Raw genomic sequence first — 18,780 nt, forward strand, 5'->3', positions numbered from 1 at the left:
CTTCTACAACACTTCTGGTTTATGCAATTCTGGTTAGTCTTACAAGAGTGGGGAAAGGCAACCAAACCTTAGCTCTGGCCAATAGCCAAGGGGCAAGTCAGTGCCAGCACGATAAAAGCAACCACAGCTTCACCTCAGCTGTAAATACAGGGGCTGGGACTTTCCCTGGGACTTTGATGGGAAGTTCTTTCATCCTGCGCAGACAGAAAAGGCTTGCAACATCCCCTCGCATATTCCTGCCCTGTACACTCACCCTGGCTCCCTCTAAATAAATACCAGCTGGGCTGGCAGGGTTTCTGTGTCTGCTCCAGGCAGTGGGACCTCTCTGCAGCTCCTGAGGTTTCCCTTGGTCCACATAGAGCATCTCACCGGCTGGGAAAGCGCTGGCTTGCTTAGGGGGAGTGCATCAGGTTGAGTGCACAGGTGAGCTTTACACAGATGACACAGGCTTCTCTCATTCCTGCAGGTGAGAATGGGGAGAAAAATGGCTAAACTGTCAACCTGAGAAGTTTAGGTGGGTTTGAGGTTAAATTTTTAAGTCTCTTGATGAAATTGTAGCCCAGCCTATCTTCTGCTAGACAAAAAGACCAGAAAGCCAGGCCATGTCTCCTGGGTTTTTATTAACCTTATACAATCTATTTGTAACTAAGACCTGATGTAAGGAAGCACTGAGAAATAAGAAAGTAATTTTATTTTTCAGGACAAACCAGAACTTCAGAATTGTCAGTTAATATTCAGAGAGCTTACATAGCAAATAGCAGACAAATTTACTCTTCCAGAGGTTTTTGTTATAGCTACAGTGAAGAAAGCTTCTGCAAATAAGGATTGGTCAGTGAGGTTTAAATAATGAAGCTAGAAAGTGGATTTTCTTTCCTTTGCCAGAGCCAAGATATTGCTTTGAATTTTAGCAGCAAGGGCAGGGTGTTGTTTTACCCTGAATTATAAGTTATCACTAATAAAAGTTGGAACTAATGATTATTTTTACTTCTGGATTCATATGTGGATTTCAAGTTTTCTCTTTCCATTCAAGCAGCATACCAATTTTAATCCTGTTTAATATTTTATAAGCAAGGGGCTTCAATGCTGCAGAAAGAAATGGATTTTTCTTAAATATTGTCTTATACCAGCTCCACATTATTAATTCAGAGAACATTTGCAGCTGTCAGAACTGCTCTTCAGCTTTGATATAGGAAAATTTCATATCCTCTCTAAATCTGTAACACAAACTGTCACTCAGACTGTAGGCCAATTTTTTCAAGTCTGTTAAGACTTCATAAAATGATGCAATTAGTGGAAGATGAAAGTTCTTTTTTGGATGTGGCCTTTCTGAAGCTCCCAGATTTGTTAATAGCAATGATTTAGACTAGCATGAAGTAGCACTGTAACTACATACCAAAATATTGCAATAGTCATTGAGAAATCAAGTATCACTGTTTTCCTCCTCCCTATTGGACTTTTCTCATAAAAATATATTAGGCGCTTTTCATATTTGTACATTTTGAGGCAGATGGTATGTTTTTTAATTACTTCTCCTAGTTACAAGCAGAAATGATAATTAGATGAAGTTCTACTTTGTGTTGAGAAATTATGAGCAAAGTGTGTAGCCTACACTAGTAGTTGGTTTCAGAGCAGGAGCTCACTTGGGGATGAACCTGCTGCTCTCCATCCACCAGGTATCTGTCCCTCGGGGTCTCACCCTGCAGGGCAGCTGGGGACATGCAATCTTGGCTGCCCATGGATGAAACAAAACAATCTCACTGCAGTTGAGCTCACAGGACCAGACCAGAGCTACCCTAAAGTAAAAACCCCATCAGGGTGGGTGTTGGGTGCTCCCTATAAACCCAGTCTCTCAAAAATACAGGCAGCAAATGAGGCTTTCAGGCAGAGTAATTAAAATCTAATTATTTTAAGGTCTCTTTCACTGCTCCCTAGTCTATTTCTTATTCAAAATTATTTATTTGGTAACTTCAAGATTTGAGCCAACATTTCTTTGGTTCTCATCTTGGTTGCTGAACTAGCAGAGTGGAACTGAAAGATTTTCAATATCTTGTTTTCTGTGGGACTTTTTAGAGGCATTGGCATTTTGACTTTATTTCTATTCTATTCAGATTTTCATGTATATTGACTTTGACATTCAAAAGCCAGGTTTTGGGAAGAAAACGTAGAGCCAGGTATTTAAATGTAACATTTAAATGCTTATTGCATTTCGGTTGTGGGGAGCTTTTTGTCCCTGTATGCTCCAAAACAAAATACTGGGGATTTTTTTAGCTCTTTTAACACCACTGTTTAGAACCAGATACTGCCTTCTTTTTAAAAACTTCTCCAACATGTACTCCCCTTAGTGAGAGCACTGTCAATAAGATACTCATTTAATTCACTCACTATATGTTTGTAGGCAGGGCTGTGAGAAGTACGTGCACTCCCAAATGTCCTTGGAGCCCTTCCTGGGCTCCCAACAGCTTTGTCCTCCCAGCTGAGGAGGTCTGGGCAGGGTGCTGGCACTGTGCTGGGCAGCAGCTCGGGTGAGCACTGGTTATACTGGTGCTCCTTGGAGACAGGGCATAGCTGCCAGCAAGAGTGTTCACTAGAGGGGTGGCAGAGCTTCCTCCTGACTTCATAGTGACAGCTGACTACAGCCCTGGATGCACCACTGCGAAGGTGTGACTTTCACACACCTTTTATAGACTTCCAGCTGTTGTTTTTACTTTACTAAACTGTTGAGCGCTGCCTCTGCTGGTGGGGTTGCCAGAGAAATGCCAGGGACAGGCTCAGGCTGCCTGGTTTGGGACTGCTCTTCTGATGCTCAGCTGGGCTGCCTTGTTTGTTGCACTGGCAGAGCCTGGCTCAGCAGCACAGATCAGCCTGGCTCAGCAGCAAGGCTAGGTCTAACCTTCCACTGGGACATGCAGTTCCCATGACTGTCTTTGAAAACATGAGGTTAAGATTAAATCAGGAGCGAGGACAGGCTCTTAGCTGTGGATAATTTCCCTATATGAGTTTTTTCCCAAGTGAAGAAGCCTCGCCAGGACAAATAATAATGTACAGAAAAACCACCTTCATAAGCAGCACAATATCCCTAAAAAATTCAAATATTAATAAATTTGATTTGAGTTCTGAAACATGAACTGCTCCAGAGTTCATATAGCTTGGCACTTCAAAGGTGCTCAATTCTAATAATCTGCTACAAACTGCTTGATCAATGGTGAAAAGGCTCAGCCATCCAAGTCAGACAATTTACAGCACCTGAGGACTGGGATCAAAGTGTTTTATTGCTGCCTACCACCTTTAGTCATGTCAACTATGTGAGCAAGTTTCTGGAGGCCTCTAGATAAACAAGCCTTAAGAGCTAAGAAATTAAGTGGAGAAGTTGATTGCCAAAGAGCAAAACACTTTCTGGCATCATTAAAGCAGAAGATAGTTTGACAAATGATTTCCCTGGGGTGGTCCCATGCTATGATGACTGTGAGAGCAGGAAATATGTAAAAATACATGAGTACTCACAAAAAGTGGATAATTGTGCAATAATCATAATAGCATAAAATGGTAATTCAATAAAGACAATGAGTTTATTCAGAAAACTAAGTTCCTTATTTTGTATGGCATTTCCTTGCTGGATATCAAGAGAGGGTCACCCTGCAGGAGGGAATTATTTTGTCCAATTAGGCAATTACAGAAGCAGCATGACACTATTTCCTACCTCCTGGCACCCTCTTCTTCGCTCTTCAGCTAAGTTTAGTAAAAATCTTTTAATTTGTCTCTGTTCCAAATATCCTTTTTTTCCTTCACTCCTTTTTTTGATTATTGCATGATCTTGACATGCAGAACCAAGAGTGACTTCTGCCTAAACCCCACATATTTCACAGGGGTAGGAAATGGGGGTAGGTCTCAGACCCAGGAGCAAGCAGAAGACAGAAATCAGGGTGAATTGTCTCTGAAGACCCCTGTGTAATAGGGCACATGCAGCAGGGATTTGTCTGAGATGTTCTGTAAGGGCTCCTGTCCCCCGTGCAGTAGGTCAGGATAACTCTGGCTGCCCTGTAAGCAACATGGTGGCAGTGCTGTGCCCCAAAAGCAGTGCCCCAAGGCAGTACTCTGGCAGAGAGATGTCATTTGTACCAACATCTGGGCTGGGAGAGGAGCTAATGACTCCCTGGTGTGCACACCCACCCCTGCTTGCCAGGCAGGAATCACCAGCAGCAGCTCGCACATCTGCAAAACCTGGGCTGAACTCAAAGGGTGCTTTGGTCCAAAAAAACCCCATAAGCCCTAAACCTTTCCTTTACCCAGTATAGGATGCTGCCCTGAACATCTCTGTCAATTTTTTACTAATCCTGTTGCTGGGGTTCTGTTTTTCGATTTTAAGAGCAAGGTTCTACATTCAGGCTTCTCAGCAATTAATTTTCAAAGCCTGTAACTTAAGGTTATTGCTTAAAGAATTTTGAAATCAGCAGCTCAGTAAGAAGGGGAACTTCCATCTTGACAAGTATTTAAAAGATTGTCTGAAAAGAATTTTCCCATGTTGAAAAATGCAACAGCATATTATAATATCTATCTCACTCTTTTTTTTTTTTCCTTTTGTTTTTGGGGTATTTTGGGTTGGTGTGTTTTGGGGGTTTTTTTGAGAAATAATTTCTTCTGAAAATATCAATGTTCGTTTTGTCCTGGAGGCAGGCATGTCTCTGCAGATGCCACTCAGATTCAGTGAAATGAGAGGAAAATGTTCAAGTCCCCATAAAATAAAGAAAGGAAACCAAAAGGAGCAAATAAATACAATTAGTACATTTCCCATCAAGTGAGTAAGGGAACTGATGAGTTATCCACTGTCTTGGATTGTCCAATCATATGTCTTTAAGCATAGATTAACGAGCTTTCTGTAAAATCTGCTTGGCCTCTTTCCCAAAATGTTGCAAATCCACATTTATTTGTTTTGGCAAGAAAACTTCATATCCATGCTCTCTTTCCTTAAATCTTTCATCATTTCCTCACTTCTCAGATTTCTAAGAGTGTAGGACAGCCAAGAACATTGTTGTTGCAACACTGCAGCCACCTTGCCCTTTCTTTTGTGAAAAGTGGAACAAAACAACAGGGCTTCATTTCCCCACTTGTGTAACCCAGTCCAAAAGCAAGAGAACTGCAAATCAAGAATTCATTAGTGTAAATGGGAAGAGAGTCAGGCTTTTCATGCTCTCCCAGGGCTCATAATAAATATGTGGCATGAACATGTTTTTAGTGTCCAGAAGGTCTGGTTTTGGTAGGTTGCAGGTTTAATTTCAGCTAATTCCAGTCTCACTGCAAGGCACTGATGGCTGTCAGTAAAAGCCTCCCAAGTAACCTCCCCTCCTCATTCTCCATTACTGTCAAAAGACCACAATGATGTTGGGTCAAAACTGCTCCACTCCCTTCCTTCTCTTTTGGTGGTGCAGACATGCATTTGGGTGTGAGTACTTTGCAAAGTTTTGGGGTGTCCACTACTTTAGCTTGACTTCTGTGGGAAGTGAGAAATCCTCTCACTCATGCAGAGGTATGTGAGTGTCTCACATTTATGTGTCTTCCTCTATCAATTTTTTACTGATGATTTCAAACAAATATACCAGAAGGGCAGAGCGCTTGCTTCTTCTCATGTAGCATGACAGAGGGCAGCTGAAGACTCCACAGAAGAGTCCTGAAAAATGAAAGACTATAATGTGACTATATACATTTGAAATACCTAAAATCCACTAGAATAAATGTTTTAGGAGTCATCTCCTGTGATTAGAAACAGTTTCAATCAGCGCCTGTAATCAGCCAAGAAACACAAACCCCTAGGAAGTCAGGCTTCATTATTTCTAGTGTTATTTCTCTGTGAGACACAGCTATTTGTTACTGTCTCTAAATGGCAGATGAAAGATGCTCAAGAAAATCGCTTCACAGCGAGGGAGTGCCTCGGCAGGAATCCAAGAGGTGCTTCTCCATGCCTGGTGGATCTTCAAGCATGGATTTCAAGGCCTCAGAACATCTCCTGGGCCAGCTGGGATAAACCCAGTGTCCCTGCACTGTAGGCAAGTCTCTCTCTCCCTCACACTTGCTCACCTTCATGTGTTTTAAGAAATATTTTCATTCTTCTTGCAGTTGAATAGGCTGGATTAAAGCTTAGTACCTACAAGCCTCAAACTAAAACAACAGCCCTGAAGAGACTGAGGAAATTGCTCAAGTTATAGCTGCGTATTACGTGTTTATGGGAGCAGCTGGAGGTGGTGAGATTTCCAGCCCTCTCAGTATTTTGCTATGATTTAGACAACATTAAGCACATCTATTTAGGACTATATTTCATCTGCTTGAAGAGCCTCCAGGCAGTTTTAGTGTACTCCTGATAAAAAGTGAAGATGTGGGAAATGCAGTGTCCTCCATAGGAGGATTTATTGTCTCAAAAAATTATTTTTTATCAGCTTTGTCAAAACTTGGAGCGCAGGATTTTCTGCTGAGAAGAACAGCAGATATTCACTTACTTGAAAGAAAATTCATGCATAATTTGTTGTAATAAGTTTGCTGGAGCTATTCTGCTGTTTTCTTGGTGTGTTTAAGTACTGGATTAATCATGGGACAGTAGTTCAGTCACATGCCTTTTAGCTTTAGGTGTATCAAGAAACAGAAAATGCAATTTGTATTTTAGGGCAGATTTGGTTGCACAGATGTCATCTTGTAAGAAACATTTTTTGTTATAGAATGTCTTCTTTCTCTCTCTGTGGAAACAGTAAAATTAAATTTTAAGTAAATGGGATTGCCTCAGAATAGTGTACCTGTCTTTCTGAGGACAATTTCTAAATCTCATTTCACCTGTTTTCCACATTACAACAGGATTACTGTATATTAAGCATGTGTGAAATACTTCATAAAGTATTCCAAAGATGCAGTACTACTTATACAAGAAATAAATTTCTTGTAGAATTTCTCTCTTTTTGTACTATATTTAATAGGCTACTATAAATTATTTTACTGTATTAGGGCGTTACTATCTAATATGCACCTTTTGAGTAAATTACATAAATTAAAAGACAAAGCAGGAGTCTGTGCAACGGACTCACTTTAATAAGCTCCTATCTGTCAATCCAAGTGTCTTTCCATCATTATAGAATAATAACCCTTTTGAAATAAGGAAAAACAAAGTTTTCCTGGACAGGTGAACTTAGAAAACAGATTTCATATCCAAATTCTACTACAAAGAATCACTGGAATATACACTCAATACTGTTGTCATGACTTCTGTACAACCATATATGAATTCACACATATGAATCTACACTCAGCATGCTATATAATGAGCAAGCTGTATTAAGTCAGAACTTTTATTTGCCTCCAGAATACTGTACTAGGGCAATGGCAAGCTGCTTCTGAAAGGTGATTCCCATCCCTAACACTCTCTATTATGTGCACAGAGTAATAGAATCCTTGCTGTTATTTACATGGAAAGAGGAGTAAAAATAATTAGTTTACATAAAAAGAAGGCCTTTGACCCATCATTTTTACAGTCAAAAGCCCATCATATTTGCTGTGTGTATAATCCTTATGTACACCTTTGGGATTAAGATTCTGGCAATGAGCTTAAAAAGAAAAAAAAAAAAAAAAAGAGAAATATAAATGGACCAGGGCTGTAAATCTTGGCACTAGTTTCTACAGTAGACAACACCATGACCTACCATAACCTACTTATAAACCTTTCTTTTACATGGCAACAGGTCAAATTTCTTTGGCCTTTTCTCTTCTCATAGTCCTTGTATTCTCCTTTGTCTTCTAAAATTTTGCCCTGAATCAAGGGATAAAAGGATATAATCCAAATAAAAGATTGAGGACAAAGAGGGGAAAATACAGAGGTTCTGTCACAGCTTGGAGACACCACAGGCAACCAAGAAATATCGAGTGGTCAAAAATGGATTTGTTCCCCGAGCAGAATAGCAAGCAGAGTACACTAGATCCTGAAGGTGGGAAGGTGATGTTACATGGGAAGTACAATTTGAGAAGAAATATAGGTCAGGAGATTGGCAGCAGCTTAAAGAAACTCTGTTAAAAGCAGAAACATAAAGATTGCAATGCAGAGCAAGGACTGCCATAAGAGAGTCATGTGGCTGGAGCCGTCAGTTCTTCAAAACTTCATATTCAAATAACACACGTAAACCAAAATCTACAGAGAAGCACAGAATTGTGCCATTGTGTTGATATGATTTGAAAAGTCACAGCACAAAAAGAAATATAATTAGTAAGGTACATATAGAATAACAAAAACTTTCTTATAAAAACATAAACTGTTAAAGAAAAATCAAGGAGAGAATTGATCCACCACTCAACTGAGGGGAACTATTGACTAGTGACTCCAAGAAAGCCAACTCTGTAAATGGCTATTTTGTTTTTGTTCACTGGAGGGGTCAACCATGACAGAAGGGTTTACATCAGTAGCAAAGAGCTGGAAACACTTGCTAAATGACAGAAGAATGAGATTAGGCCATGCTTATGTGAGTTAAATGACCTGAGATCAGCGAGGCTGATGGAATTCATCTCATACCATTTAGGTGATAATTGAAGCATTTCCACACTTGTAAATACTGTCTTTAAGAATTGTGTGGAAGAGGTAAAGTTTTGAAAGACTGGAAAGGTAATAACACCTATTTTAAATGTACGACAGAAGAGGAGGTGCAGAAGTATGCCCCTTTTAAAAAATCCATTGAAATGCAATTCTCAAACAAATAGAGGAAGCAAATAGAAAATAAGAAAGAAACAGATGACAGACACATGGATTAATCGAGAATAAGAGATTCCAAACAAACCCCATTATTTCTTATAAAAGGATCACAGACCTCGTGAATCACAGAAGTGATACAACTTGACACAAGCAAATTTTTTAGTATGGTAAATGTTAGAAAAAATGAAAAAAGCAAACTTAAAAAATGCCATTTAGATTACACTAATACAAGTAGAGTTCTGTGGAACTAGCAAAAGAAACATTTTTCAGTCCTTCCATTAACCATTGTCAAAATAGAAGACTGCATTTACTGCAGATATACAGGGGGTTTCTCCTGGCAAAACTCCTATTCCTTTCATTAAATGGCATCAATGACAGAATAGACATTCTACTTATTAAAGCTGACAATCTGACAAAGTTGAAAAGGGCTGCAAGGAAGTTAGAGGACAGCCTGGAAATCAGAATAATCTTGACAAATTGAAGCTACAGTTTGAAAAAATATGGTCCTATTCAATAGGGACAAGTGCACAATACAGCTCTGAAAACAGAACAAAAATCAAGGATGAAGCAAGTGGCATGGGAGAAGTACAATTGAAGGACTGGGTGTAACAGGATACATTTGCACCGGTATTTCAGTTCTGCTCAGATGTAGAAGCAGAACATCACTTTCAAGCTTTGCTTTACACTACAGGGTTATCTAGGAAACTAGATTCCTTACCACAAAAGGTGAGCCAGAAGACGTGTTTTAGGTGGACCCAAATGCATTCAGCTGCTAGTGGGCATGCAGGCTGCAGTGCTAAAGTCAGTCCAAGGTGGAAATCTGACATGTGCATGGTGTGCAAATCATGAGCTCAGCACCAGGTGCTGCACTCCACATCTTGGTCCCTGTTGCCACACACCCCTTGTTAAAGCACTCATCACCTTATTGCATCACAAGCTGACTGCCTATTGAATCAGCTGTGCTGTGAATGAGACAAATGTGACAGCAGGATTACATATGGACTGTGAGGCAACTAAAGCAATCCTTTTCTGTCTGGTAAGATCTCTGTGAGAGTACTGCAGTCAGCACCACACTTTTAATTAACAGTTGGAGCAGTTTAGCCTAGAAACATCAGAAGAAAGCCATGAGAGAGATCACCACTCTCCAAAACACAAGTTGCAGGAAAGATGTGGGACTGTTTTATTCCTAGAAGAAAAGGGTGAAATAGTAACAGCTTTCATGTCCAACAAAGGCTGCTGCAAAGAGAAGGGGGATAAACTGACACCTTTGACAGCTGTGTCTACTGTTGGGGAGGCAATACAGATTGCTCATACAAAAAATTTGCCTAATAAAATGGCTGAGAAAGCAGTAAGCAAGGAGCTTCAGCATCCACAACACAGGAAGGTTTCACAAACAGGTGAGAGAAGCATCTGTCAGACTTGGTTTAAACACAGTTCATTCTGCTGTAGAAAGGGCCACCTAAGACCACAACCAGAGCAATATGTTTTTTCCTTTTTTGAAGTTACATAGTAAAATTACTATTCCCTGCTCCTTTCATCTTGTCTTTCTAACTTTTGAATCATTCCACTGATTTTCCATTTGCATTTCATTTTACATCTTTCTGATATTTCCATTATCCATCCCATCTCCACTTTTTCACTTTTGGCATTGTACTTCATCTGTGGTATTGCTTCTGCTAGGATATCCCTCCTTTTTCCCATGTGCAAAGCAATCTGCCTGTCTTAATTCAATTTCCAACATAATCAAGTATTTGCATATAACTGCTTAACTAAACATTGTACCTTCCCCTTCCCCATTGTTCACTTCCCCTTAGTGTTTATGCAATGGGGAAAAATGACAGTGTTGCAGGTGACTTTTTTTTTTCCCAGCATGTCCTTTCATCTTTACTGACCAAGAAAACTCAGAGATTACCACCATTTTCCGTAAAATAGGATAAATCAGTGTAGAAGAATACAACAATGCAGAGGAGAAAGGACGCAGCTAATCATTGCAGAAGTTTACCTAGATAATCTTTCAAATAACAAAAGGCATTACTAGTGCTCTAATATTATGGAGATGGATATAAGGAAAAATATTATGTATGCATACAAATCCCTATGGCTTTTTCTCAGATAATATACAGCTACATGTGTAAAAGAACAGATAATGATTATTGCATGTTTCTCTGCTGGTATTTCTGCTTCCTTCTGGTGCTTTGAAAGCACCCAGCATAATCCATGGGCATGGAGCACAGCCCCACTGCAACTGGCTGCTCAGTGACAGCCCAGTGCCATCCTTTGGGCTGAGCTCCCAGTTACCAAAAAACCTTGTGTCCCTTGTGACAGATTTCTGCTTCCCATCTGTCACGCCGATACACCACAATAAAACACCTCGTTCTACAGAAAATTACTGTCTTCTTAGATTCCAGCTACTGCTGGCATGAATCTGGGAGTCCAATTTCCTTCTTTTGACTCTAAGACCACACAGTTGCCATGAGATGCTGCATTTTCTTCAAACACAGGCAGCAGTGCCAGGATGTGCCTATACACTCTCTATATGCTCATATCCTACTGCCTGAACTCACCTACAGTCACTGCCAAGCCTACAACCTGATTCTGGTTCAGTTAGAGCCAGCTGACACAAAGACATGTCAAAAGCAAGAAAAAGAAGGGTTCTATGGAGAACATTTACTTAATTACTATATTTTTTAGAAGGTATGCATTTGTTACAAATTTCATTGGTGAATATTTTATTTCTAATATATAATTTGTGCTTTCATAACAGCTATGGGCATCTTTATTATCTCTTACAAAGAAAAGGTGAATTCTGCTCAATTTATTCAAGCAAATTGTCTCTCTTGTTAAAAATGGTATTAAGCTATATTAGACCACAAGTACTAAACAAAACCTTAGCTCTCTTCAGCTTTCAATGCCTTTTACACTCCCTTTACATCTTAGATAGCACTTCAGGAAACCATATTTTGGGGAAAAAAAAAAACATTTCTTCCATTTTTTTTCTTTTCATCTCCCTCTTCTTCTCTGGCAAAGCAAGTTCAGTGTTCACTAGTAAATGAGGTGTTCAGTATAAGTGAACAATGGAAGTACTTTACAGACTTATTTCTTGCTGGTGGATCCATTTCTATATTAAATATGTTTATGAGCCCAAACAAAATATAACTCCACTGATCTACCAAATATAATATTTGACATCATCCGTCTGAGTTTTGGTTTTTCCATCCTTAGATCAGAGAGAAGAATGAATTGCACAGTTCACTCAGCAAAAACTTGAGGATTTCTTGAGGACAAATACCGATGCTTTCAACTGGATGATTGCATGTTACAAATAAGTTTTATTTTTATTTTAGATAGCAGACTACTTTGTTAAAAACTAAAATTAAGGAAAGACAGTTGAGTCTTATTAGGTACTGAGTTGGACCATTTATTAATATTACATAAGCAACCCTTCTCTTCTTTTTTGAAATACAGACTATCCCCAGAAAGGAATTTCATAGCTTTAGTCACATTAGAGCCTCATGGGACACTAATAAAGCCCTCAGAGAATGATTTTCAAATATGTCAAAGGACCTTGCAACTTCAAGCATGTGTCAGAGCACACAAATATGCAAGACACATTCCGATGGGTCTCTTTGAGGATCCATTTTCATGCTCAGTGTACTACTCGTCAAAGTACAGGGAGTCCAGCTGCAGAGAGGCAGGGTTAATCTCCTGCTGCACTGCAAAGCCTCCCGTGGGACCTGTCTGAGCCACACAGATCCTCCAGCACACGGGTGCTCAGCCCTGTGCCTGAATCCTCACCTTCCCTGATCACCAGAAGCAACTGTCCTGACACCTCTCTAAACCAGGGCTCCCACAGCTCAGTGCTCAGCTGGCCCCAGTGCTCAGCAGACACCGAGGCCAGCTGAGGGCTACATAGCTGCATATAGAAGTAGTCCAAGAAAAAATCTTCACATTTGATTTTCAAAATAAGAATTTACGTGTCTATCTTGCTAGCAAAGCTTGCACCCTAAAGCATAGGCCACAGCTGTTTGCATCCTTGACTCACAGCTCTTATCCCTATGTCATGGCAGGTAGGGGGAAGATGAGGCTTGATGTTTTTTCATTCACCAAACAAATGCAAGTTTTAGGTCAAATAATTTAAAATCATGTCAGATTTTTTAAAAGCAAAAACTGTTCTGACCAGAGTAAAATACAAAAGAAAGTGAAGATCGTCTCATGTTTTAAAAGGCAGTATATATAAATTGCAGCATTCTGAATGGTGCTTCACAGAAGAATGTAAGCAAAGGGTAATAAACAACAGGAGCAAAGAAGTTGTTTTGGTTCTAGCTAAACATTTCATGCATTTCTTTTTCCCTTACAGTTTCACTCACAAATTGTAAAAGCTGTTGGTCCCACAGCTCTAATTAGGACAGTTAGCTATGAGGCAGTTTAACAATTGAACTGGGGCTCCTGCAAATTGAATTGCTGCTCTAAGTGTCAAATTGATGGACAGCCCAAGAGATGGGTCAGACAGGTCTGTCTGATGGACAGACCCTGAGACCAGGGTCTCCTGTTGCATGTCATAGGTGCTCTGCTCTGAGGCCACCTTTTATTAAGGGAGAACAGTGTGTGAACCTATTGCAAGACCTATGGAACAGACTTTTTGATTCTGTATTTGTATCATGGGTCTCACTCTGCAAGTACAGAGCGAACACACTGCCATTGCATGGATAATACATTAAAGACTTTGAAGTTTCCAGGTACAGTGATAAAGGAAGAGAGGTAAAACCTCAAAGAGAATTTTACTATGAGTAATATATAAATATCAAAAATCTATTTTCAACATGAAATATTCAAGTCCACTGTCCAAATGCTTCATGGAACATTCTTCAGGAAATCGAAGAACAATAATAAAACAAACTGGCACTGACTATTTGCATTAAGGAAATACTGAGAAGAACAGATAGGTTTATAGCTATCTTTTATAATAACCCTTCATAAAGTATTTTGAAAATGAGCATCCAGGTTCTAATCTGATTATAAACAGACTCTCCTCAATGCCTTTCTATAGCATAAGTAAGCAGCAATTACTCTGAAAAGTATGCTACCCTTGCTCTCTGTGCTCCTGTGTCTTTTCCTCCTATTTTCTCTTTGAGAAAGGAAAACTGAAACAGTTCAGCCGGACATTAAAATCCATAAAATGGAAAAGAGAGTGCTGTAAGATATGGAGGACTGAATATTCAGAATGTTTTTTTAAAAACTGTACATAAATCTTCTGAGAGTGTGTATTCAGAAGAGTGTGCAGGAATCATATTAAAGGACAGGAAGAGGCTAAGGCGTCTATTTTGTACACCCAGGGTGAATACAAACCTTTTATTTCCAAGAGATTGCTGTTTTGCTTAGTTTGTTCCAATTACTTGATTTTTTAACAGATGAATAAAAATTCTTCCAACACGATGGCTTTGGCTCCTAACACTTCTAACAAAAGAGAGACAGTGTGCATATTTGGAACTGGAGATTTTGGACGAGCTCTGGGGCATAAGATGATTCAGTCTGGCTACCCAGTGGTGTATGGAAGCCGAAGCACCCAGATATCCAGCCTGATTCCCAAGGATTCAGAGGTGCTGGGCCACGCAGAGGCAGCACAGAAAGCTGCCATCATCATTGTAGCAATCCAGAGGCAGCATTACAACTTCCTTACGCCACTAGCAGAGGTTCTGCGTGGAAAAGTCCTGGTGGACATAAGCAACAACTTGAAGTTGAACCAGTACCCTGAGTCGAACGCGGAGCACCTGGCGCAGCTGCTGCCCGGCAGTAGGGTTGTGAAAGCCTTCAACACCGTGTCAGCCTGGGCCTTGCAGTCGGGCACGCTGGACGCAAGCCGGCAGGTAAGGCTGAGCCACGGGGACTGTCTCTGTCACACTCATGCATCACATGGCTTCTTCTCAGCCACACAAAACACACCCGGGACAGTGGAATTAGGCGGAGTTGAGATGGTGTTTTCACTATAATCTCTCATTTCAAACTAAATGCGAGCTAAAATTTACTTTGGATTTTTCATAGTGAATATAAATACCTCGCCTCTGAAATCAGAAAGGTGTTCAGAGACACTAGAGAAGTAAAGGAAGAAAGATTGCAGAGCTACAAGAGACAACAAATCAGGAGTGTTACATCAATTGGTCATCAGAGTTCTAAAGTTAAACAGAAATGAGACAGGAGGAATTTTCACGGCAAGAATAAAATGAAGAAAGCAAAACAAGGGAGGCAAGGGATGTGATATGGCAATGAGTGTTGACAAAAGAAGTATGCTGAAAGGTGAATAAATTACTACAGCTTTTTAAATCATTGACACCTAAGTTTAACACAACATCAGTGTATGCAAACTGTTTTAACCACCTCCTCAACCACAGGCCAGCAGGCACAGACCTGGCCATAGGAAGCAGATAAATAATTTTTTAAGGCCCTGTCACTTCAAAGGACAGTGCTCTTGTACATCACATGAAATCATCCACCTACTCAAAGCATTACTAACTTTGCTCTCTGCTGCCAGATAAATGGTTTTGGCTAGAGACCCAAGGGATTCCAAGCCAAGGTTCTATAAACCCTCACCATCTCAACAAAAGCAGAAATTGCCCCCTTTCTCCCAGTTCCAAAAGGACTATATTGTCTTACACACTCACAGAAAAGATGATTTCTTCACTATTTTACTAGACCTGGAAAGAACTAATATTTACTTTTGTGACAGGCAAATCGTGTTTTAAAGATCTCTGTCCTCACTTCCCTGGAGTATTTATGGACCACTACAGCAGCAATTTTGCTCTTAGTTAATGCTATTGAAAATTTTGCTTCAATTTAGCCCTATAAAATCTTGTGCTTACAAACTACTTGCAGATATTCAGAAAAGTATGTCAAGTCTTTTACTCAAAGACATATACTAAGCCTGTTATACATTGTTCTTTCCAAATATAAAATTTTACCACTTGAAACAATCTTCTTCCCTAAAGTAAAGAATCATATTCAAAGTTCCTTGACTTGTTTGCCAAAAGTACCTATAGGGTACTTTTTTGCCTATGTTAATTAGGGTCAGCAGTAAGCCAAGTAAGCAAAGAAGCAGCCAAGGAAGCTTGTGCTTACTGTCCAGGCAGGACGGCAGTAGAGAAAGTCACCAAAATCTGTAAAAAAAAAAACTTCTGTTTGTTTTTGTCTGCAGGTGTTTGTCTGTGGAGATGATGTGGAAGCTAAACAAATGGTCATGAATATTGTTCATGCACTGGGTCTTACTCCACTAGATAAGGGATCCCTCTTGGCTGCTCAGGAAATAGAAAATTACCCTCTGCAACTCTTTCCAATGTGGAGATTTCCCATCTTTTTGTCCCTTGGCCTAACTGCATTCTTCTTCCTCTACTGTGTGGCTCTTGATATAATTTACACTTATATTTATGAAAACAATAACTTTTCATTTTTTATTGCAATTACCATTCCAAATCGGGTCTGCCCTGTGATGGCACTCATCCTTCTCGCCTTGGTGTATCTGCCTGGTATATTTGCTGCAATTATTCAGTTGTACAGAGGTACCAAGTACCGCCGTTTCCCAGACTGGCTGGACAAATGGATGCTGTGTAGGAAACAGCTTGGACTAATAGCCTTGGCATTTGCTTCCCTGCATGTTGTGTTCACTCTCGTTACTCCAATGCGCGCCTTCGCAAGTTGGAGAACCGGCAAAGGAATCATCTCCCAGGTAAATTTTGTTCCCTGCTCTGTGTCTTCCTTTCTTCTGGCCCTGTTGAAATACTACCATCTACCTGGAGCTTCAGAAATCCATGTGGACAGTCCAATGTTCTTTAAAACAGAGTAATATTCCTAGCTTTTGCTTCTTTCACACATTGATGTATCTATATTTTGTTGATATTATGTTGAGCTGAGGGGATTTTTGGCCTCAGTCTTCCTCCTAGATAGCTGACATATTAATAAAATAATTAGGGAAAATGTAAACACAATTTCTTCATATACCTTCAGGAATATAATATACTATGACTTTCTGATCTTACTTAACAAAGGATCACATACCTCTCTTCAACAGGTCTACAGAACAGTAAAATATATACCTCAAATACAGTTACATGGAATCTATATGTAATATAATTCTTCTGCTGCTTTTTGAGCAGGCATTCAAAGTAAATCTCTGATAATCAGAGAGTTAATGTTTATTCATCTCCTACTCACCTGTAAGGAAACTTTTTCTCCTTATTGGTGCTAAAACTACTATCACTAAAATACACCTGGTCTTCTTTTCTTCAGGCACTGAACAATAAAACTGAACCACTCGACCACACTACTGCCTGGCTTAGTGACTCTTATTTGGCTTTGGGAATTTTAGGATTTTTTTTATTTGTTCTTCTGGGAATAACTTCCTTGCCTTCAGTCAGCAACAATGTCAACTGGAGAGAATTTCGATTTGTTCAGGTAAGAAGACCATCTCTAAAAAACCTTCTTCTAAAAACACCTCCTTCCCTTGTCAACAGTGGCCATGGGAATGTTTACTAAAGACTTATGGCTTTCCTCCATTATTATCTCTAAATGTGCATTATCCACCATCACACAGTGAAAAAAACATCTACATGGCCATACAGCTGTAAAAACTCACAACTGCTCTGGTGGCTGCTTATGGTACCACTGGGATTACTGCATTAACAAGAGAAAGCTGGGAAGATGTGAGCTCCTAAATGAAAAACAGAAAGCTGACTTTTACATCAAGTTCCACAATTGTACTAAGTCACAAAATAATTTAGCCATTTTATTGGGTTAATTTTTTTTGTTCACAAGATAATTCACTTAAAATGGATCTGAAAATTACTTTATAACTCAAATCTTCTCAATGCCAAGCATCTAAAGAGAATCTGCAATTTCTGCAGACTGTAAAAACTGCTGTGACTGTAAACAGGCTGCCCTTGGTAACACTATAATCTCAGCTCTCCATTCGGAGGAAGTTTGGTGCAAGCTGCCGTGCCTCTGCAGGAGCTGGGCTGGAGGGGAGGCAAGAGAAGGGGAAATTACTATCAATGAATGTTTTATCAAGGCAAAAAACTTGCACAGTATGATACTTCTGGATGGATTAGCACTAGAGCATAAAAAAAATCTTTAATCTTTCCACTGAATGTCAGCATTTTCTCTGCTTTTTCACAAATATGACAGCTACTAGGCAGTATGTGTGAGCTAGGAAAAATTATAAGGGTTATTGATGGAGAAAAAACCAAACTATTTAATCTATATACATTTCAATTGATTTAAAAAAATTAATAAGAGCCATTATGCTATATAAAACAGTTTCATTTCACAAGTCCCCAAGTTGGCACATGCCACAAATCTTACTGTGTCCTTAAATCTGCATATTTTCTGGTTTAATTTATTGTTTTAACCTCCATTTCTTTCCTCCTTTTTTTTTCCTTCTTTCTCCTTTAGTCCAAACTGGGATATCTGGCACTGATTTTTTGCACTGCACACACGCTGGTTTATGGTGGAAAATGGTTCCTGAGCCCATCAGCATATAAGTGGTATCTTCCAAACATCTATATCCTCTCCCTCATTGTTCCATGTGCTGTACTGGTTGTCAAATTTGTGCTGATATTTCCTTGTGTAGACAAACCTCTCACACAAATTCGGCAGGGCTGGGAGAGAAATCCCAAATACTCAAAACAGTCAAATTACATTATCAACAAGTCTGCTGTATAATTAGACTACACTGTATTATTAAAAAAATATTATGAGGGCATATCAAAATTAAGTCTTAAGCCTACTCTATCTGGAAAGGGAGACAAAAAGTGAAAACTTGGCCAGGCTCTGTATAAAACAAAGTCAGCCCAATGACAAGTTTTAAATACAAATGAGGCCAGTGAGTTTCTGCACCCCAGGCATGCTTTCACACAGGTGCAGACCCTCTCTTTCACTTTGTTTATTTCCCCTTGCCTATTTACCCTCCATCCTAAGAAGGGTACGTGAGAAGTAGGTGCTGTTCCATGTCCCTCTTCTGTCGTCCTGAACTCCTCCAGAGCCGAGCAGAACCACAGAAACCTTTTGTGTTAGACAGTGTTTGCTCC

At 39.7% G+C, this 18,780-nt stretch overlaps 1 protein-coding gene across 1 annotated transcript; it reads left to right on the plus strand.

The window, feature by feature from the left end:
• Positions 1 to 327: 327 nt before the first annotated feature.
• Positions 328 to 18,415, plus strand: STEAP4 (STEAP4 metalloreductase; the record flags this gene model as incomplete). The annotated part of the gene is made up of 5 exons (XM_084205434.1): positions 328 to 423; positions 14,119 to 14,574; positions 15,897 to 16,424; positions 16,985 to 17,149; positions 18,146 to 18,415. The coding sequence occupies exons 2-5, from the start codon at positions 14,119 to 14,121 to the stop codon at positions 18,413 to 18,415; spliced, it is 1,419 nt and encodes a 472-aa protein (XP_084061560.1). The 5' UTR covers positions 328 to 423.
• Between the last annotated feature and the right edge of the window lie 365 nt (positions 18,416 to 18,780).

The sequence above is a fragment of the Fringilla coelebs genome, assembly GCF_963513975.1.
Source record: "Fringilla coelebs genome assembly, chromosome: 1".
Lineage (NCBI taxonomy): Eukaryota > Metazoa > Chordata > Aves > Passeriformes > Fringillidae > Fringilla > Fringilla coelebs.